Source organism: Theropithecus gelada, chromosome 1, assembly GCF_003255815.1.
Source record: "Theropithecus gelada isolate Dixy chromosome 1, Tgel_1.0, whole genome shotgun sequence".
NCBI classification, from domain to species: domain Eukaryota; kingdom Metazoa; phylum Chordata; class Mammalia; order Primates; family Cercopithecidae; genus Theropithecus; species Theropithecus gelada.
The window spans coordinates 20085337-20107488 of record NC_037668.1 but is presented as its reverse complement, the minus strand read 5'-3'; the positions used below and the strand labels follow the sequence as shown (position 1 = coordinate 20107488).

The 22152-nt window shown below is 43.6% G+C and overlaps 1 protein-coding gene across 5 annotated transcripts in view; it reads left to right on the top strand.

Moving 5' to 3' along the window:
• KCNN3 (potassium calcium-activated channel subfamily N member 3) overlaps positions 1 to 10491 on the top strand; it is a 168254-nt gene extending 157763 nt beyond the window's left edge. For 2 of the 5 annotated variants that reach the window (XM_025391129.1, XM_025391136.1), the window contains exons 7-8: positions 684 to 753; positions 4948 to 5780. In XM_025391129.1, the coding sequence (XP_025246914.1) occupies positions 684 to 753; positions 4948 to 5244 (367 nt within the window). In that variant the 3' untranslated portion in view covers positions 5245 to 5780. Of the gene's footprint in view, positions 1 to 683; positions 754 to 4947; positions 5781 to 10276 lie in introns of those variants that run through there. The other 3 variants (XM_025391125.1, XM_025391137.1, XM_025391133.1) reach the window with 2 other exon arrangements.
• Positions 10492 to 22152: the final 11661 nt, after the last annotated feature.

Genomic DNA, 22152 nt, shown 5'->3' with positions numbered 1-22152 from the left:
CGCCCCCACACACCATACACAACACATACAAACACCATACCACACAGACAAACCACACACCACGTGCCCCCACACACACACCACACACACACAAACCACACACACACCACATGCCCCCAAACACACACCACACACACGCCCCCACACACAGCACACACAAAACACACATAACACACACTCACCACACAAACCACACACAAAATACACACACATGCCACACACACACACAGAACACACACCACACACACAGCGCGCGCACACACACACCCCCCCATGCATTGCAACTCAAATCAAAACAAACTGTGGCTGATGCTTTCTGTGATGGGGGAGTTTTTAAAAGTGGAAAAGCAAAGGATGAAAACATTTATTCTGATGGAGAGGTTTGGGGAACCCCTGAAAAATTGAGAATAAGGCACTCAAGATGGAAGGCGCAGCCCAGGCATAGAGGCAGGGAAATGATCTGGGAATAGCAAGAAACCAGTGACTGAAGGTGAGCATGCGTTGGGACCCCTGGGGGGATGTGACAAGCCCCTGGAAAGTAAAAGCCTCAGTTCTTCCCCAGGTTCACGGTCCCCATGCTGGGTTCCAAAATCAGAGGCAGCGGAAGGGCTAGAGGATCTGCTGGTGAGGCTAAGCCTTTGCATGAATTTGAAGGGCTTGCCTGTTATCACTCTTCCCCACAGGTTGAGGAGCGTCAAGATGGAGCAGAGGAAGCTAAGTGACCAAGCCAACACACTGGTGGACCTTTCCAAGGTGAGTGGCAATGTCTGGAGACATCCCCTAGAACGTGCAAACACCGAGTCTTCTCAGGCTCACCTGTGAGTCCTGGCTGGGTTTGCACTGGACAGAGCAGGACCAGGCAAGCAAAGACAAATTTCTGCCTGGTTCAAAAATACCTATGCTCCAGTTTGTTCCATTTGCAATCTACCAGTATGTCTTGTGGTCTTTTAAAACTTGGCATTTGTTTTTTAAGTGAAATCGCTCAGGTGTGTCTTTGCGTGGAATTAATGAGCTGACCGAACCTTTCCCGTGCCATTTTATGAGCTGCACACTGAGGGACTCCTGAGGTTGGGCTTGAGTTTGCACGGCTGTGAAGCATGCTAGCAAGGACCAGACGGCGACGATAGCCATGCTGACTGCCCAGGTCACACCGGTTTGCTGTGATACTTGGAACTTCATTTTTGTGCATCCTCCAATCCTTAACAACCAGTTTTTCTGGCCTCAAATTGGTGGCAGTGGTGTGTGTGGGGGTGTGCATTTCTTTACTTCTCAAGAGGCAGATAGCCTACAAGGAACATGAAGATACCCAAAGAGAGAACCCTCCTTTGAGAGTCCTAGGGCGTGAGGCTCGCCATCACTCTGCCACTCTGTTTCTGGCCCTGAGCTGCCATAAATACTGTAAAGAAACTCTGTCCTCTTGCAAATCACCCAGGTGAGGGAGCTGAAGGCCACACTGCTGGCAGAGCTGAGAGTGGGTGCCACTGAAGAAAGGGCTTCCCCCACCTCAGCTCACTCTCCTCATTGCCTCTTGATAGGAATTGTATATTAAGCGTACAGCCCAGGGCCAGGCTGGCAGAACATTCCAGCAGATGTCAATTATCATAATGGAACACATTCCCTGGGTAAGCAAGAGAAACTCCCTCAGGCACATTAAGCACCCTTTGAAAAGAGTGCAATCAGAGAAATCACTAGTTGTCGGGCCACGTGCAGGCGCCTTGTTTAATAAAGGGATTGAACAAAAGAAAGGGCCTCCTAAACCTGTGAGGACTTCAGTCGGGGAGTAAGCGGCTTGGCACAGTTGGGGAGAAGCCTCCAGGCCTGCGTGCCTTTGGAGGAGGGCGTTCACGTGGAGTGCAGGGTGGTTCCTAGGAGCCTGCGGTGGGAGTGGAACGTGGGCATGCAGGAGAGAACTCCCTCAGGTTTTTGGGTGTGTTGGTTTTAATATCAGAAACCTGCTGGGACTAGGTTTAAAAATGGAGAAATCTATTCTAAGGATATAAGGGAGTCTCATTCCAAGCAGAACCTCAAAGGAGACATGTGGCCAGACTGCAGGAAGGAACTGACTTGAACCAGACCTGGGAAGCCCCCACAACCAGGAGGTCTCTCACCATCGCTTCTGTCTCTTTCTGTACAAGTGGCTGCTTCAGTTCTCTCTCCCTCTCCCTGTCTCTCTCTTCCTCTCCCTCTCTCTCCCTCTCTTTCTCTCCCTCTATGCCTCCTGTCCCCACAACAGACTGTAACAGGCTCCAATTCAGAGAGTACATATGATAGTTTTCGCCACAGGTAAAGACTAATTGACCCCCTACTAGTCTTAATTCTAAATTCTCAGAAGAGAAGAAATGATTGGCCAGTTTGGGCCATGTATCCACCCTGGGACCAATCAGCATTGGCCAGGAAGAGGGTCATATGGAGCAAACAGGGCTAGAGGCCTACCTGTGAGCTTCAGGAACAGCCCAACGAGATGCCCCAGGATGTTTCTTCTATGAGGAGCAGTGTTTCCTGTCTCTCCTCTCACCTTGCAGGACACACTGTGACTGATGTTCCCTGGGGACATCGGGCAAACCCAACTTTCAAACCTGCATTTCTGCAGTGCCACCCATGGCCTCTCGGAGAGATGGGCCCACAGAGCAGACTGGGTGAAGCGAACCCCTCAGGGAACTGGAAAGACACTCCTATGAGTTGGGTGGGGGAACTAAGCTGTAAATAACCCAGGAGCAAGTTACCTGGAAAGAAAGAGTGTGCAGGAAAGAGTTAAGGGAAAAAATCTGCAGAACCCCCGTGGGGAGATCTGGGGAGGAGGTGAACTCTGACATTCGCCCAGTCTTTGTCTTTTCCTCCCAGGAGACTCACCCAAGGTCCTGGCGGCAGCTTAGCACACTTCACACTGGTCCATATTCCCCCTGGCATCCTGTCACCAAGCAACGGAACAGGGGGAGACGATAACGCCGTGTTCTCTCTCTTTTCTGTCTTTGTGCTGTAGCCTCCCAACTCAGCGCCTTCCCACTCCTGCCCTTTGGTCCTCTCTGAATTAAGAATATGGCACGTGGCCTCCACATATTATGTCTGTATTGAATTGCTGTCCTATAGGCTGGCAGAGCTGGGAGGGCTTGGAGTCTTTCCCCGATTGCTTCAATTACTTCAGCTGAAATATAAAAATAATTCCTACCATCGGAGGCTCAGGTGATCGAATAGGATGATATCTGTGAAAATGCTTTGTAAACTATAAAGGTTTTGCAAATGGTAGTTCTGATTATCAATATAGATGAGGAAACCAAGATCCAAACGAACAAAGTGACCATCCCACAGACAGGCAGTTGGTGAGCACCAGCGCAGGGGCCACGACCCAGAGGCTTGGACTCTGAGTCCAGAGCTCATCAGGGTACCCCTGTGGTCAAATGAAATGGGTGATTTTGCACATTCCGGGAAGAATGTGCGCCTTGAAGAGGTTCTGTCATGTTGATTAATAAAGGGAGTACTTTCACTTCTAAAGTCGTCCTGTCCTCCAAGGGCATCCACAACACGGTGTCCTGCTCTGGCCACAGCGGAGCTCATGGGGGCAGGGCCACCTCCATGCCACCTCGTGACCTTTCCTTATGCTGCCCCAGTGATTTCCCGGTGGGGCCTGGAGTCTGCTGGGGAGGCCTCACTGCATTTTGCATCCCTGCTCCCCTACATTCTTCTCTAGCTTCTCACATCTTCTTTTACTCCTCTTTTTTCCTCTCACCTTACTTGCTGCTGCTTTGGTCCCTGGGGCATAAATCGTTTCCACGTCTTCCTAGAGTAACCTGAAATTTCAGGTGAAATAGGACTGGGGTGTCACCGGCAGATCACCAGAAACCCAAAGAGCCACAGTACCTCAGGGATGACCAGGCGACCACCAGCCTGGCCCTCTGCATTGCCGCCCTAGGAGCCTCACTCCCTGACACGTGGGAGGCTGAAGACGCCCATGAATCTTGTTCCCAAGTCTGATGTACACAGCCAAGATGGCATTTGCTAATTTGCGGGGAGAAAAATATCTGTTGCATAGACTGAGAGTCTGCAGACCAACAAGGGGGCCACGAGATGTTGGGGAAGGAGCACTGGTAATCGGTCGGCACCCCTGGAACACGGAGAGTCAGTGCTGAATGCAGGAGGGGTACTGGGGAGCTCTGCGGGGAGCACCCTCAGGACCCCTGCCAAGGAGTGAGGGAAGCAGGATCGGTCAGAGGGAGAGTTTGAACTGGGATACAGTCAACAAAGACCTCAGCCCTTCAGAGTGGCCCTTCAGGGATGTCCCACCCTGCGGCATTGTGGATCAGACAGGGGAAGGGCCACACCTTAGCAAGGCAGCCCCTTTGGCTAAGCACTGTGCTTGAGAGTTAATTCACTTTACTTCCTGGCTGCTGTGTTAAAACAGAGGTTGGGAGATGTGCAGTAACTCCTAACTGTGTATAGTTATTATTAACTCCAATTGTATAAAGCAGTTGAGATTGAGAAAGGCCAGGCGCCTGGCAGAGGGCGCGCTGTTAGTGAGCTGCAGATGTGTACTTGAGCCCTGGCCTACTAATTATACACCCACTGCACTGTCCATTCCCCACCAGTGTCTTCTCTGGAATCATTAGATGCCAGCAGCCACGTGAGCTGAGAGGTTGTGGCCCTGTCTCTAAAGAGACAATTTAGAGACTCACTTTATTTAAGAAAAAAAGGGGCCACTTTGTTCCCTCTCGGTGCATATTTTCTAATAAAATGCTGTCATTAATACTCATTATTTTTGTAATAAGAAAACGCAAATGTGCACACTTCAGCCTCCCTGTCCCCAGGAAAGAAGCCTGTATCCTTCCTTGACCAGATCAACTGGTGTGGAAGTGGCTCCTGTCATACTGTGGAGGGCATTTCATTTCTCCCATTGCAGATTCCTCTGTGATGACCTGTCATCTCCCTGTCTCTCGCCTCTCTCTCTCCACACAGATGCAGAATGTCATGTATGACTTAATCACGGAACTCAATGACCGGAGCGAAGACCTGGAGAAGCAGATTGGCAGCCTGGAGTCGAAGCTGGAGCATCTCACCGCCAGCTTCAACTCCCTGCCTCTGCTCATCGCCGACACCCTGCGCCAGCAGCAGCAGCAGCTCCTGTCTGCCATCATCGAGGCCCGGGGTGTCAGCGTGGCAGTGGGCACCACCCACACCCCAATCTCCGATAGCCCCATTGGGGTCAGCTCCACCTCCTTTCCGACCCCATACACAAGTTCAAGCAGTTGCTAAATAAATCTCCCCACTCCAGAAACATTACCCATAGGTCTTAAGATGCAAACCAACTCTCTCCTGGTCGCTTTGCCATCAAGGAACATTCAGACCAGGGAACGGAAAGAAGAGAGACCGAGCTAATTAACTAACTCATGTTCATTCAGCGTGCTTGGTCCGACATGCCTTGAAACCAGAAATCTAATCTCTGTTTAGGTGCCTCTACTTGGGAGCGGGAAGAGGAGATGACAGGAAGCGACGCCTCTGGCAGGGCCCTTGCTGCAGAGTTGGTGGAGAACAGAAATCCACGCTCAATCTCAGGTCTTCACGCGGGGGGTGGGGGTCAGATGCACTGAAGTAGCCAACAGTGAAGCCAGTCCAGAAGAGGGGTCCCCTGGGAGAGGGGGTCGTGTCAGGCTTGGGGGATGGGCTCTTCGCCATGGGGGTCTTTGAACACACCTCTCTCCTTTCCTTTTGTCTACGGAAGCCTCTGGGTGACAAAAGTAAAAGAGAGCTGCCCACAACTTGCCAAAACAGATATACCCAAATCAGACTGAGGAAAAAAAAAAAAAAAAATACACAGACAAATAAAAAGCCAGATTTTCCACTCAATATTAATACCCACATAAACCTGTGTGTTTGCAAACGTGTACATGTACACACATACACATCCCACATTCGGTTCAGGTCCTTTCTTATTTGAGCTTAATCCAAATAAAAAAGGACTTGACACCTTACCCTACACACAATAGTCACCCCTTACATGTGTGTTGAGTTGGTTTGAATCTGAACACGGGGTGCTTTCAGTTCAGGTAGTTAGCTAGTTCTGGCCACATTCTGAGTCTCACTGAAGATGTGGGTCCCTTCAGACAAATTGCACATTGCTTTGTCCTGGATATGCACCTTGCTTGATTTGAAATGGATGCCAAGCCAAAATTGTTGGCATTCAGGAGGGATAAGCAAGCTTCTAAAAATAACAGCATCTGCAGAGTTTTCTTCTTCCATCCAAACAAGCTGTGTTTTGATGGACCACAATGACTAGGTGTATGTCTGTATGTGTGGAGGGAGAGGACAAGAAATTGTGCGTGTGTGTGCAGACATGCACAAACAGGAGCAACCCCATAACACCTTAGTGAATAGAAGTATGGTTTGGGGATTTGCTGAGCTGTATTTATCCAGCAACAGGTTTCCAGCCCCAGATGTTAGAAGTGCAAAAGGGCCAAGTGCCTCACTTGTGAGCCTCTGAACTAGGAGGAGAAGTGATGAAGAGTGGCCCATGTGGTCCCTTCTACCTGACCTTAAGTCATCTCAAAATGAAATATTGTGAGAATGAAGGGAACCCTTAGGGAACCTTATGGGTAAGATAAGAGGACATGGATTTGTCAGTAGACTGTTCCTACTGTGCCATGTTAATCTTGGTGCGAAAAACTATTCCAATACATCTCAAACTCCAAGAGACTTCAGAAACATCAAGATTTAGTGTAGCGAGAGGCACTGAAAAATGTTTTCAATGCTCCATAATCTGACCACATGTAACATTTGTGATGTGAAAACCATCACTTTCTCATTCTGAGGTCTTTGGTTTCTGCCTATGGGAAATTGAATGGCACTGTATGGAGTATTTCATCTGTTGAAGGTAAAACAAAAGAGTGGTTTTTTTGCTTGTGGTTGTCATCTTGGGTTTACCTTTGTAAGAAGACATCATCACCATTCTGAAGGCAGTGGCTTGGCATGGAGATTTTTCTTCTGTAGCACTGGGCCTGTTCTTCTAAGGACAGCACAAGGTAGACAACTGTCGAGCCAAGGCCACTCTTTCAGGAAGATCTAGTCTGTTGCTCACCTTCTTCTTCCGTCTCTTGCTATTGCTGCTGCTCCTTTGATGGTTTATAGTCTTAATGGCTTGCCTTGATAATTCCTTTGAACACTTTCATTAGTTGTTTTGCATACCAGAGATGCCACACCTGCTGTTGGCTTATTTTTTTACTTGTTCTTTTAACTGTTGATTATCTGAATGTTTCCCCTCCTCGTTTTATGTCCCAAGAATGGTGCTCTTGTTTTCAGTGACAGTTCAGCTGAACATATAAGCAGATGTGTAAACAGATGAAATAACCATGCAGTTTCCTTGTGGCATTAGTTCCATTTCACAAAGTGAAGACCACTGGTGGGCTGATCTGAGTGTGCCAATCCTGATGATTTAAACCTGCAGCCTTCAACTAGTGATTCCTATTCACCGTTTTCATTCTGCTGTAACCCTGTGATATGTATGTGTGGGGGTGTGAGTGTGGGTGTGTGCACATATAGAGATTTAGTCTTAATTTCAACCAGATGACATGCAAGATTCCACTGCCATTCTTCCTGGCCAAAAGTGCGCATCGACTGTGATTTATTCACTGTGGTCTGCAAATAATTCTTCTTTAACCCATCATTGATACTCTCACTTAGCTAAACCCTAAAGACCAAACTAGCAACACTAGTCAAGGGAGTGATTGGAGTTATTTCTGGTAGCAGTGGCCACTGGCATCCTAGAAACACATGGACATTTGTAGCATGAATTGACCTATTGGTAGTGCAATAGCTATACATGATTTTTATTCTTGGCAAAAGAATACTTATGCTTCCAAAAAAAAGTGATCAAACCTGCACATTGATCCTGTAACAGCAAATGGAAGGCTATTTCTCTGTATTAGCATTTCAGCTTTATGTGGGAAAGTTACCTGTTCTCCTGCAAGTGCAATCAACTCTTGATGACTTAAGTATTAATTATTCTGGGTGTAGCTCACCCAAGTTTTCTTCCTACATCTTTTGGCTAATTCCACCACACCTCAGCATCACAGTCAGATGGGAAAAGGGGCAGGTGGATTCTCATGTCATGCCTTCTGGTACCTTATTTTCACATTTTGTGGTGGAGGAGATTTAATTATCTGCTCAAGAACTGGGTATACATAGCCAGGTGCAGTGGCTCACGCCTGTAATCCCAGGACTTTGGGCAAGGTGAGAGGATCACCTGAGGTCAGGAGTTCAAGACCAGCCTGGCCAACATAGCAAAAACCCATCTCTACTAAAAATACAAAAATTAGCTGGGTGTGGTGGTGGGCACCTGTAGTCCCAGCTACTTGGGAGGCTGTGGCAGGAGAATCACTTGAACCCCGGAGAAGGAGGTTGCAGTGAGCCGAGATCGTGCCATTGCATTCCAGCCTGGGTGACTGAGCAAGACTCCATCTCGAAAAAAAAAATCAGCTATATGTAAAAACTATTAATTATGGTAACCTCACTCCAATACTGTACCGATCAAGATCTGCCCAATCCTAGATGACTGACCCAATGGCAGATCCCCTACTATAATCTTTCTGACAACTCAGTGACAGGTAAAATCACTCTAATATTCCCTAAAATATCTAGACACTTGAATTAGAAATATGGAGCCACCCCCACCCCCGCCATTGCTTAAGCCATATTATAGCTTCATGTACTGTAAAGTCAGGGATGTACTGTGATACTTTAAGACCACTAATCTCAGTGGAATTTCAGGACATAGCATTAGTTGGTAAATTACACCAGACTAGGGGCTCACTCCTCCTTAGATTGAAGTCCAAATAAAAGTCTTCACCTTTGGATCAAAGGCCACATATATATGATCATCATAATAAATTGTCATAAAGTGTCTACAAACCGCTCTTGCCATCTTCCTAATACGTAACTTCATGATATCATGTCTCTAGAAGTGCTTAATACAATCCAAAAGAACAAGAGGGCGAAGGCCCCAAGTCACCACTGACCGACCTCAGCAGGGGCCAGTGGTAGAACAACAATCTTGTGAATTAGGAGACATAGAAAATGCACGCAAAAGTAAATTCCAAGCGCTGAGCATGTACAAGCTATTTTTATTATTAAAAGCCAAGAAGGAAGAGCATTGAAGAAGTAATGATTTTAATATATTGGGGGATTTCCCCCTTAAATTTTTATAATTTCCTTATGAATAAACAATCATGGAAAAGAAGAAACCTAGTCATACAAAATCAGAATAAATAAAAATCTAAGACTGGATCCACATCTTTGGCCAATTCATATAAGCACCTCATACATCAATTTCTCTGTACTTAAAAAGAAGAGAATAGTTAATATTCTTAAGTACAAAGTATTCAATACAGAACAAATGAAATCACCTTTGTCATCAACAGCCACCCAGACTGATTGTGTCTAGTTCACACCTCGATGTTACGTTTGAATGCAATCAATTGTTACCAAAAAGTAATTAGTGCATATTAAATAGTGGTAAAATCAGCAGGGAGAAATATGGGATTAGCACATAGTTCCAGAACCTTCCTCCTCCTCCAGAGTGCAACTCAACAAACAGTACACTCCAAATTAAGAATCAGTGTTTCATCCCAGGACAAACGGTGTTGCTCCCATCACAGTATCACAACTGAGATACTGTGAAGTCATTGCACTACCAGTAGGTTACTACTATTTTTAAGTTACTGTTTTTAAATCCTAAAATATGTTTCCAGTTTTCTACATTCATTCTTCTTCCCTGAGAGTTGCTAGAAGCAGAGGAAGGATCCCTATTGACTCTGCAGGGCTTGATTTCAGTACCTTAGACAGCTATCTGGTGACTTCCCGGTAGGCGCGAACAGCCCCTTCTCTCCCCTTGCAGTCAGTGGGCTTGATGATGCCCCAGACAGTATCCTTTCCTTCTCTACTGCCGCCAAAATCAACATTAGGGAAATGGGATCATTAACACCACTGAGAAAGAAGTTTACAGGGATAGCAATAGTAACTGTCTGCTTGTGGTAGTAGAAAGCTTGTGTCAGGCTGCATGAATAGAAATTAACGTTAAACTCCTGTTAAACAAGTAATATGTAGATTTTTATTGAAACAGACCACAGCTTATTAAAAAGTACTCAGCGCAATGGTATATACATATATACAGATAGAAGAAATATAACTGTGATCTTTTTGTCTTACGCCATTACTGGAAACACCCAAACATGAACTGGAGTTCCCTCTGAACAAAACCATTGTCAAATCTTCAACATATGACCTCCAAATCTAGGTGCCAAGTGCCCTGTGACAGTTGTTTACACACCTGAAAAATGTATCCTGGAAGCTGTAATCTTGGGCCTGGGCTATGTGTTGAAACAAGCAAAAGAGATATCGTGACCAACCAGACTGGTGGAGGAAAAGCACAAAATTCAACACCAACCTGCAGTTAGGATCCCAAAGAGATGCTGACATTTATAGCCAAAAAGAAAAAGTACAAATATATATCTGAATCGGATCGAAGCAGCCAACGTCCAGCTTCACACAAGAAGGACAAGGAATAAACAACATTCTCTAGCTGTGTCGTATTGTCTCCATTTTTGAATCTGACCCAAGACTGATCCACCTTCATCAGATACGTTTTTTAATGGCGCAACAACTCAATTTTGGTCCCAGACTCTCCATTCTGCACTGGCCACGAGAACAACAAAAGAGAATGACAGGATGTTAATGGAGGAAACATTTTCATGGCAAGCTCAGAAACTGAAGTGTTTATATTCAGAATCAGATGAGCTTTAATATGAATTTGCATCTTGCCTCTGTACTGCTTGCTATTTTTTAATGATAGGAGAAAGCATAACAGTTTATTTTAAATATGAAATATATTGATATATTATAAAATATATTGTAACTTTCAATTAACATTTTGTATCAAACTAGTGTTTAGCAGGTCGACTGTCAGCCTGCTCTCCCAATGACTGTTTCTGAGTACACATCACTGTTAGTGATTGCCAGGCACCCAGATCAAGGGTCCTCCTACCACAGCCTACTGAACTGCCATATTCTAATTCTCCAAGGCCTGAGTATTAGAGACAAAAGAACACTATTCCAAGCGTAGAAGAATAATTCTACCCTAAATTCTATCAAGCCATTTCAGAAGAGATTTTAAAAGCCATCACTCCTTTAGTAGCTGTGCAAAGCCAGTTTAATAAAAGTGCAGGCTCTTTCTATATAAATTCAAAGGCCTCATTACATAAATTATGTAAGTCTCAAACTCAGCCAACCAGTTTTCCTTTGACAATGTCAGAATTGGGCATAAGGAAGAGTCCTGTTTTCCTGTAACTGAAAATACTCAAAATCTTAGGCATTCCAAGTTTCTCTACGTACGTGAAACCGGGGTTGGGTTTTCAAACTACTTTACAAGGTGCAACAAGAGTCCAGTGTGCAGATGTGCTTTTCTAAATTGGCAACACCCTTGAGGGAGCAAGGTTCCCACACGTTTGTCAAGGACATGGAGCCCAGCTCCTAAGGGAATGATGGGAGGAGCCGGCAGGACATGAATAGCCAGAGCCAGCAAAGAGCTGGGCTGCCTTTTCTGCTAGCTTCCTCTAGCTGGGAGGAAATAAAGAGTTCCCGTTGAGATATTGTCCTTTATAGCAAAATTAAGAAACTCATGGAATCCACACCCCTGTTTAATAGAGCAGCTGAGACATATATGTAGAAGTTCTCAGTTCCGTCCTTCGTATGGCTAAGGCACTACTTCTAGATGAAAACAGGGTGTGTTTGGTTACAGGATAAAGGTTTTCTAGAATCAGTGAGCCTCTTCTCACCTAGGACCCTCACTTGCTGTTGTTGCTTTGGTGCAATATTGTTCAGGTGCAAACCAGGTTGCATCGGGGCAGATTTAACTGAGTGTATGTGTCTCTTCCCTTCCCAAGTCCTGGAAATTCACACAGATTTACAGATAGTGCAAAACAACAAGTTTTCTCCTGGGAAAAGGCTGGAATCCCTCATATTTCAATTTATGTGAACTTAAAGGTATATAAGTCTTGGGGCTCAATGACATTAGGTATTCATGCTGTTTGAAAGAGAAATGTCTAAATGCCCATTTTCAGTCTGTTTATGTAGCTGAGCCCTAACTTGTACACAAGTTTTCTTTTTATGGAGCTAAATTTTCTCAGTGCCTGTATTACTCCTCAGTTATATGTTAGGCTGAGCTCCACTAAAGCCATCTGAACTCCAGGGCACCTGTTTTTATTAGGTTACTTACTCATGGGATAATGGAAATTGGCTTATTTTCAATTTCACAATTGACTGATTAATGTATTAGTGGTAATTGATTTATTTCTTAACTTTTTTGCTACTAAATGATTTTTCTTTTTTAAATTTTTAAAAATTATTATTATTATTATTTTGAGATGGAGTCTCACTCTGTTGCCCAGGCTGGAGTGCAGTGATGTGATCTCAGCTCACTGCAAGCTCCGCCTTCCGGGTTCACACCATTCTCCTGCCTCAGCCTCCCGAGTAGCTGGGACTACAGGTGCCCGCCACCACACCTGGCTAATTTTTTTGTATTTTTAGTAGAGACAAGGTTTCACCATGTTAGCCAGGATGGTCTTGATCTCCTGACCTTGTGATCCACCTGCCTAGGCCTCTCAAAGTGAGCCACCGCGCCGGGCCCACTAAGTGCTTTTTTTCTTTTGGTTTTTCCTTCTAACACTGCTCAGACTAAGACTTACATTTATAAAGAGCAAATATATTCTGACCTTTCCCCTCAAAGTTGTATTCCATCTAGAATCAAGGAAACAAATGTAAATTCATCATTTGGGGAAAGCAGACCTCTTGACAGCAATTCAAGTCCATGGCTATATGCTAACCCTTGCTGCTCAAAGCGTGGTCCACAGACTGGCAGCGTTAGCATCATCTGTAAGCTTGTTAGAAATGCAGAATCTCAGGCCCCACACCAAACCTTCTTCATCAGAACTGGCCTTTTAACAAATCCCCAGGTGACCTGTATGCACTGGAAATATTGATAAGCACTGGCCTCACCTCCCCGTAGTGATAACCAAACTTATTAATAATTAGATAATGAAACTATTTCTTCCTTGAGTCTCATTTACAGAATTATTTGACCATGTGAAGGTCCTGAATGATCGTAAGGATAAAAAAAATACATCTTAAAATTCCACTTGAGGTTATATAACATGGATGGTCTACATCAAACATAATAAAGTCAATAAGAGATAGTCTTTTTCCAGTCTTCATATCCTTGAGCCACCTCAAAGCCCCCATTTTTAAGTTTTAGCCTTTTTTTTTTTTTTTTTTTTTTTTGCCTAGGCTAGCAGGGACATCAGAATATCAGGTGGAACCTCAGGGCAGGTCCTCTGGAAGGTTACAGGGGTCTCTGCTTAGCATAGTACAGAAATTGTTGTGTTTCTTGATGCTTGTGTTCTTCCCTTGAGGAACTCAGCATCTCGCCAGTGAGAACTCTTCTCCCCTAGAGGAAACTAGCAAGATAAGTTAGTTTAACCATCTAGAAACATTGCTAATCTCCTTTAAAGCCAATTCTCTTATTCATTGCACCAACAAGAAACACTCCAAGGTGGGCAAGGAAAGATGTGAATTCCGATATTGGCGCCATAACTCGATATGTACCCAGAAACAGTTATGTTCTAAATTAATGGCTTTAACCTGTTCATTGTAAAAAGTGCCTTGGACTTCAATCTAAAGAGGTCAGTATAAATATGTATGTGTGTGTGTGACGTGTATGTAGGCAAATATTTACAGATTTATACATACATAGGTACACACACATATACCCGCACATTCATATATAATATATACATACATATATAAATGCTTCATAATATTATCATATTGCTATTCACAGCTCCATTTCTTTTGTCTGGTCCTATGTTTATTTGTTTAGTGAGACCTTTACATAGAGAGGTTCTATTCGCAACATGGATGTATTTTTTGTTTGTTTTTTACTTTTTATTAAAAAGGTAAAGGATATTAAAAAAAAAAAAAAAAAAAGTCAAGTGCCTGAAGGTTTTGAATGGAGTTATGGTAAACTTTCTCAGGTCACCAAAGAGGAAACTGATTTTTCCTTTGGAAAACATTTTTCTGTTTCAGTGACTTTGTTTTCCCTTGGTGGTAATGCATAAATAAGAGTGGTTACAGTGATTTTGTAAGCTTTATTTCAATCCATTTCTGTGGTTCCCGTAAGTCAACAGCTAAAAATTTGTTCAGTCTAGTATCCAGTTTTCTCCACACATCAGCATCAGAAGGGCCCGGTCTTCATGTGCTCTGCGCGGTTTTGTTCGCATCGTTACTGTGTTCCTTACTAAGGAAAGGCAAATGAAATTGCAGGGGCTGGAGCTTAGACCAGCTCCAAATATGGCTTCCTTTTAGTAACACACACAGAAGGTGGACTAGTGGGAAGTCTCTCTCCCTGAATCAGGTGGGAACCTGTGTCTTAGAAGGTAGAGGAGTCCAGTGAACTCTCCACGGCTCCATGGGCCCTGCCTGTATACAGTTATACAACTGCCTGTATGAGTCAGCCTTTCTCTACCTTAGCCAAAGGTCTTCTCTTTCTATGGTATAACAGCTTGTAATGAACCAACTTGCTCTGGTTAGAAGTCCCTAGAGCTCCAGGAAGAGTCGCCAGGTTTCCACTGCTGTGCTCAAAGCTCAAGGACACATTATACTTCTTTAAACCAACTAAAGCTCTCTAGCTCCCTGCCCCCATGGTGACACTTTCATAATAGGCAGGGCCAAAGTCAGAGAGGTCATGCCCTGTATACAGTGTCAATCAGAAGAGACACTGCAAAATGTCAGAGGTGACCAGAAAGACAACAGATCTCTCCCGCTGTCCTCACAGCTGCAGGCACATTTGTGGAATTGTGAGTAGGAAGGCTTGGCAGCCAGGGGATGGGAAATGAATTTCTCCAAGTTGAAAACCCCGTACCCTTACTTTCCTTCCCGTAAATTTTTCTGTAGTTCTAGGCAAATAATAATAATAATAAAAATGCAAATTAGGTGCTTTAGAAGGAGTATGTAATTTCTGGGACTTTTTCTAAGTTGGTAGACCTAAAAAATGTTTTCAAAAATATATCTAGCTGCATTTCTACTGCTGTCATTCCTTAAAACTCTCCTCCAAAAACTCCATATGAATGAATACATTGACCAACTCAGTGATTACTAAATAATAATACTTTATACTTATATACAGTAATACTTTTCATCTGAGGACCTCAAATGCCAATATATTAGTCATCGCCCTGTAAGGTGGATGACATATTATTCCCATTATTCCAGTGGGAAAATTGGGCCATAGAAAACTGAGGAGCAAATGACTCATCTACAGGAATTAAATGGAAAAAACAGCCTAGGATTTCTCAGCACACTTTGGGAGTGAATGAAAACTTAGAGGCTTCAATCCTACTGCTGGCCACCATTGGATTTGTCAGATCCAGGATGTATGTTGACCACATGTGTCCAGACCCAGGCTTAGAGCATCTGGAATGAGAGTGGTGGACTGGTGTGTGGGTCTGAGGATCTGGATGGGAGACTGCGTTTTCTTCTCTGTGCAAAGTATGGGAGTGTGACCTTGAAGGTGGGCTTAGTCTATGGCCTTCCCCACTCCCTTTTGAACTGAAGCTGGAGAGCATGGGCATTTTTAAATGTTATGGCATATGCTAATATAATATGATGGCATTAAATAAAAACAAGAAGAGAACTGACTAAAACCAAAAAACCAAAACCGCAAGCGACTGATTTCCTTTAATTTTATCTTCTTCCTTCCCTACGTGTATAGTTGTGAAAGCAAGATTTTTTAAAAGAGGAAATCTTAATTTAGATCGGAAACAGCGTCCCCTGGAAAAGGTTGCTTCTTTAAGCAAGGCCAGAACTGCTGTGGTTTTCATGGTAGTGTTGACTCAGGAGACTGGCCCCCGCAACATGGAGACACATGGAAGGCCTTAATACCAAACCCAGTTTTAACCACCTAGAGAGAGTGAGAGCCGCTCCTAAGGTGAATGGCTGTTCATCAATGAGAATATCTAGACACACTGATGTGTGATAAGGCAAACTTGCAACTATGTTCAAGTAAAGTATCAGGCAGTTCAACACAGCAGTGCTTCCATTTAGCTGAGCAGAGGGTCTCAGTAGACTCATCTTAGAAGCTTTTGAAAACTCCAAGTCAGGCTTCTCAATCCATGGAGACTCAGAAGCAGAGTCTGGGTGACACCTGGACATGTCCCTGAAGCACCACAGGTGGTTCTAATGGGTGCCCTGTGTTGAGCACCACTGATCCAGAGCTTGCTGAGGTGAGGCCACCAGTGCCTAGCCTGGCACAGCTCTCTCCTGGGTCTCTCCCCTCCCCCTAGTTGGCGAGGAGAGGGGAGGAGAGGAGAGTGGGAGGGGGGCAAGGTTTTTCTAAAGATGGTGATTTACCCGAAGCTTGACCCCTTTTCATCTTGCCCTCATGTCTCTTCAGTCCTGGCCCCATGGGACTGTGCTGATCTGCAGTCTGGCTCTACGTGCACTGACACACGATGCTGCCAGGTTACTCTTCCCTCACACGGTATTTCTCTGGCTGGCTGCTGCTTTCTCCTGGCACACAGTCTGTCTGGGTGTAATGTCTTCCTTTGGCCTTAGCTCTGGGTGAGGATTGAGGGAGGGCTATTCTGACATTTTTCACTAGATGAAAAAAGTTAAAATTAAACATAACACATTGTCCTTGCTAGCAGGTAACTCACTAAACCTAACGCACAAAAATGGGGTAACCTGCTATGTTATACACATTGATCTCTTCCAAAGTATATTTAACCATTAAATAAAATGTTGTCTCCTATTATAAAGAAAATTCAATCCATTATTACATCATGCATAACTGTGGAAGCTGGAAAAACAGGACATTAGAACTCAAAAAAAAAAAAAAAGCTCGGCCCAGTTTTCCAAAATGGACAATTATGCTAATTCAGAATTCAGGAGACTCTGAGTAAGAGCACCCCCTGCAGGCGGACGGGAATAGAGCAATCTGAGGGAAAAGGAAAGGCCCCTTGGCGTCCACAAAAAGGCTCATCTGTATGGCTGTCAGAAACAAGGTGCTGGCACTGTATGTGCATGCAGATGAGAAGGCAGGCCATGCCTGTTAGAGCCGTTCATCTAGGTCATGGCCCTTGCCTTACACGTAGGAGACAGAGATTCAAGAGAAGTGATTTGCCCAGACTCAAATGGAGAATTATGAGCAGACAGTGAACTGGAACCTTTTCATGCCACATTGAGAATGCCTTCTGGGCTGATGTGGTAAATTGAGGCCTGCCCTTAGCCTCTCCATGCTGTTTCTTGATTCATCCTCATAAAATAGTTGGTTATCCATTCTGCAAATGTTTTTAAGAAGAAAAGACCCCTGCCTCTCAACACACGCATACACCGCTAATGCATACACCTCATTAGCAATCTCTCAAAGAAAACAAAGATACGCATATTGTGACTGGTTAAAATAATTCATAGTGCATTTTGCATTCCAGAGGCATTGATCATTTTCAAAGTTATCTGCCTTTAGTTTAAAGAATTCACAGCTAATACTTGCAAAACTACAAGAACCCCCACTGGTTAGGAAACATTAAATTCGATTATTAAAATGATGTGATTTTACATCCAGCATTACAGTGGATTATACTAATGATGGTCAAGGTTATTAATCTTCATTGCAGTCACCACTGCAAATAATACATGAAGATTAGCCAAAATTAACTTAATCTGCTTGTAGCATGAATTTGAAATTTATACTTTATTTTTCCTGAGAACAAGTCACACTTAATAGCATCTGTTAAAATGCATTCCTACCCCCCTGGAAAACCAAAGGTGGAAAACATGCATGCAATACGTTACCGCTACCTGAGGGCGATTTCCTCTTCACTTAGGTAAAACGCCTTTCCAAACCTCTTCTGCTTCCTACTTTCAAACACTGGGGTATCACTTAAAAGCAATCAAGTACTTCTCAAGAAAGAATGCATACAGTAATGGGGCACCCACATCCCAGTCACTCATAAAGGGAAATGTCAGGTCTTCTGTAAGTGCCTGTAAGCTGTGATTCAATTGCCCTTTCTTAGAACACCCTCCTCACCTCCCACCTCTTGGAATGAGAAGGTAGATACATAACTCATCCTAAACTTCAGAATTTGGGAATCTTAACAAATTTACTCTTAGGATTTCCTAGAGACCTTTTTCCAAGAATAACAATGCAATGTTTACTTGATTCGCAAATTTGGGAACATAGGACCCTGTTTGGATGCAGTTTAGTTGAGAAAATACTCGATGAGTATGGTCAGATCATCAGTAAGAGGAACTGACACTCTCAGTTCTGTACTTGGAAATAAGATGTGAGAAAACCGTAGAGGACATTTATTCACTATCTCCAGAGTTCCCATTCCCCAATTATCTGCTGACAGCATGCAGAGTTTTCTTTTTTTTTTTTTTTAATTTATTTATTATTATTATACTTTAAGTTGTAGGGTACATGTGCATAACGTGCAGGTTTGTTACATATGTATACTTGTGCCATGTTGGTCTGCTGCACCCATCAACTCGTCATTTACATCAGGTATAACTCCCAATGCAATCCCTCCCCCCTCCCCCCTCCCCATGATAGGCCCCGGTGTGTGATGTTCCCCTTCCTGAGTCCAAGTGATCTCATTGTTCAGTTCCCACCTATGAGTGAGAACATGCGGTGTTTGGTTTTCTGTTCTTGTGATAGTTTGCTAAGAATGATGGTTTCCAGCTGCATCCATGTCCCTACAAAGGACGCAAACTCATCCTTTTTTATCAGAGTTTTCTTTAGTGAATTTGCCCTTCCCCCATCCCAACTATGCACTTGGGTGGGGTTAATACAAGTTCCAGACCTCTGATGGGCCATGACAGGCTTAAGACAATCAGAGTGCCTCATCACCCTAGCCAAGGGATGGGCACATGGCCCAAATCAAGCCAATGGGAGCAAGTGAACCCCAGAGCCCAGGGCTTGAGCCGCAGGGACCAGAAAAGACCCTCTGCCCCAGGAAGGTGAGGTGCTGCTTGGTCAGGAGCTGCTGCAACCCTTTTGTTTGATGAGGGGAGAGGGAGGAGTTGACAGAGGGCCACCATGTGGAACATGAGGATGAAGACCACCAAAGGCAGAGGGGAGAGGAGAGAAATGGGGATTGTGTGCGGCATAATAAGAAATATATTTTGGGTCTTTGTCCCTTGTTTCCGGTACAGAGCTCCTAAATCCCATGGGATTCCCTGGGTGATAGGACCCACTTCTTGTTATAATGAGGTGACTCTTGCTGGGCTCCTGGATAGCTCCAAAATTGGAGCTGGTCACCAGAAAGACCAAGCTCTGATTAGAAACCTGGAACCTTCAGCTTAGCTAACATGGTGAAACCCCACCTCCACTAAAACTACAAAAACTAGCCAGGCATGGTGGTGCACACCTGTAATCCCAGCTACTCAGGAGGCCGAGGCAGAAGAATTGCTTGAACTTGGGAGGCAGAGGATGCAGTGAGCTAAGATCGCACCACTGCACTCTAGCCTGTGCAACAGAGCGAGGCTCTGTCTCAAAAAAAAAAAAAAAAAAAAAAAAAAAAAAAAAAAAAAAAAAAAAACAAAACAAAACTCCACAAAAACCCTTAAACAAAAGAGTCTAGAGAACTTCCAGGTTGGTGAACACATCCATGTGCCAAGAAGGTGGCATACCCCAGCTCCATGGGATAGAAGCTTCTGTGCCTGGGACCTTTCTGGGTCTTGCCCTATATGCCTCTTCTCCTGGCTCTTCATTTATATCCTTTAAAATAAATCCATAAACATAAGTAAAACATGCTCCTGAGCTCTGTGAGCCATTCTAGAAAATTGTTGAATGTGAGGAGGGAGTTGTGGGAACCTCTAATTTATAGCCAGTCAATCAGAAGTATGAGAGGTCAGGACTTGTGACTGGCATCTGAAGTGGAAGGCAGACTTGTGGGACTGAGTCCTTCACCTGTGGGGTCCATGCTAACTCCAGATAGTTAGTTTCACAATTGAACTGAATTGTTGAATGCCTGTTCTTGTCTGGAGACTCAGAGAACCGGTTGTTGATGTTGGAGAACAACCCCCTTGGTAATATCCTTGGAGCCACTGAATCTCCTAATTACGTGAACCAGTAACTTTGCTTTATATTGCAACCGTTTGGAGATGAATTTTCTGTCATATCCAACATAAAGAGTCCTGGTGGAGAAGAACCAACCTCCTGGGCACACATCAAATCTCCCAGAGGAGTAACCAGAATGAGAATTAAAGAGAAATGCCATCTCAATAGTTCTGACATTTAAGAAGTTTAAAACACAAAAATTAAGTAGGATAACAAGAAAATTTGGAATGTCAAAATTGACTTTAGAGTGTACTTTGACCACTAAGTTAGCAGAGTGATGGAGAAAGAAAAGAACCACAGAAAGAGATTCTGTTAAATGAACCAACGTGGTTTGGAAAAAAAAAAAAAAAATTACAGCAGAAAATTATCTCTCAGTCAGGAAACGGTGATGAGTGGAATAAAAGTGACCTAAGATCTTAGTATTTGTCTTTATCTATTTTTTGCTGCTATAACAGAATACCTGGGTAATTTATAATGAACAGAAATTTATTGGCTCACAGTTCTGGAGACTGGGAAGTCCAAGATTGAGGGGTCAGCATCTTTTGAGGGCCTTCTTGCTCCATCATCCCATAGATGGAAGATGGAAGAGTAAGAGAGGGCACAAGAGTGAACTTGCAGCCTCAAGCTCTTTTAAGAGTTGGCACGAATCCATTCATGAGAGCTTTGCCATAATAACCTAAAATATCCCCATAGACCCACCTCCCGACACTATTGCATTGGGGGTTAGGTTTCTACACATGCTTTTGGGGAGACACATTCAAACCTTAGTAGTATTGTTTGGAAGGAAGGTAAATATTGATAACTTCATAGTTTGATCATTTAAATTAAAAAAATATAATTAAAACAGAGCCTACAACTTTCAAACTAGTAGAGTTTGAAAAATAGAGAAAAAAATCAGTTCAAAAGAAGGTAGGAAAGGATGGGAAAACACATAAAAGAACAAATTGGAAGGATGAAACAAAATGGTATAAATACAGCCAAATATTTCCATAATCACAATGAAAGTTATGGACTCCAGGCAAAAGAAAAAGATTGTCAGACCAAATGTTTTAAATTATTCACATAAATGCTATTTACAAGGAACACATTTAAAACATAACATAAAGAAAAATTGAAAGTGTGAATTTGTAAAAGATTCAAGTATATTTTAATTTTAAAAATGTGGGTAGAGCTAATAAATACCAGACGGTAGGGGGAGGCTTTGATGTAAAAAGCACTGAGTTCTCCAAGAAAAGATGACAATTTAAAGTATATAGAATACGCTTAATAATATGGCCTTAAAATATGTAAAGCAAACATTTACAGAACTACAACAAAACAGACAAACCTACAACCATAACAGGAAAATTTAATACATCTTTCTGAGGAAGTAGTTGATCAAGTAGACAAAATAAAAATCTAAAAGGATATAGAAAAATTGAATGACATAATAAAATCTGTAGAATACACTTTTTCCTTATACATTGAATATTAATGAAAATTGACCACATAATGGACACTAAAGCAAGTTCAACAGATTTTTTTTTTTTTTTTTTTTTTTTGAGACAGAGTCTCACTCTGTCGCTCAGGCTAGAGTGCAGTGGCACGATCTCGGCTCACTGCAAGCTCCACCTCCCCAGTTCATGCCATTCTCCTGCCTCAGCCTCCCAAGTAGCTGGGACTACAGGCACCTGCCACCACGCCCAGCTAATTTTTTGTATTTTTTAGTAGAGACGGGTTTCACTGTGTTAGCCAGGATGGTCTCGATCTCCTGACCTAGTGATCTGCCCGCCTCAGCCTCCCAAAGTGCTGGGATTACAGGTGTGAGCCACCGTTCCCAGCCAAGTTCAACACATTTTAAAGGAATGGTACCATACAAACAAAATTATCTGACTTCAGTGTGATATATACCAAAGTTCAGGCCAGGCACAATGGCTCACACCTGTAATCCCAGCACTTTGGGAGGTCGAGACAGGTAGATCACTTAAGGTCAGGAGTTTGAGACCAGCCTGGCCAACATG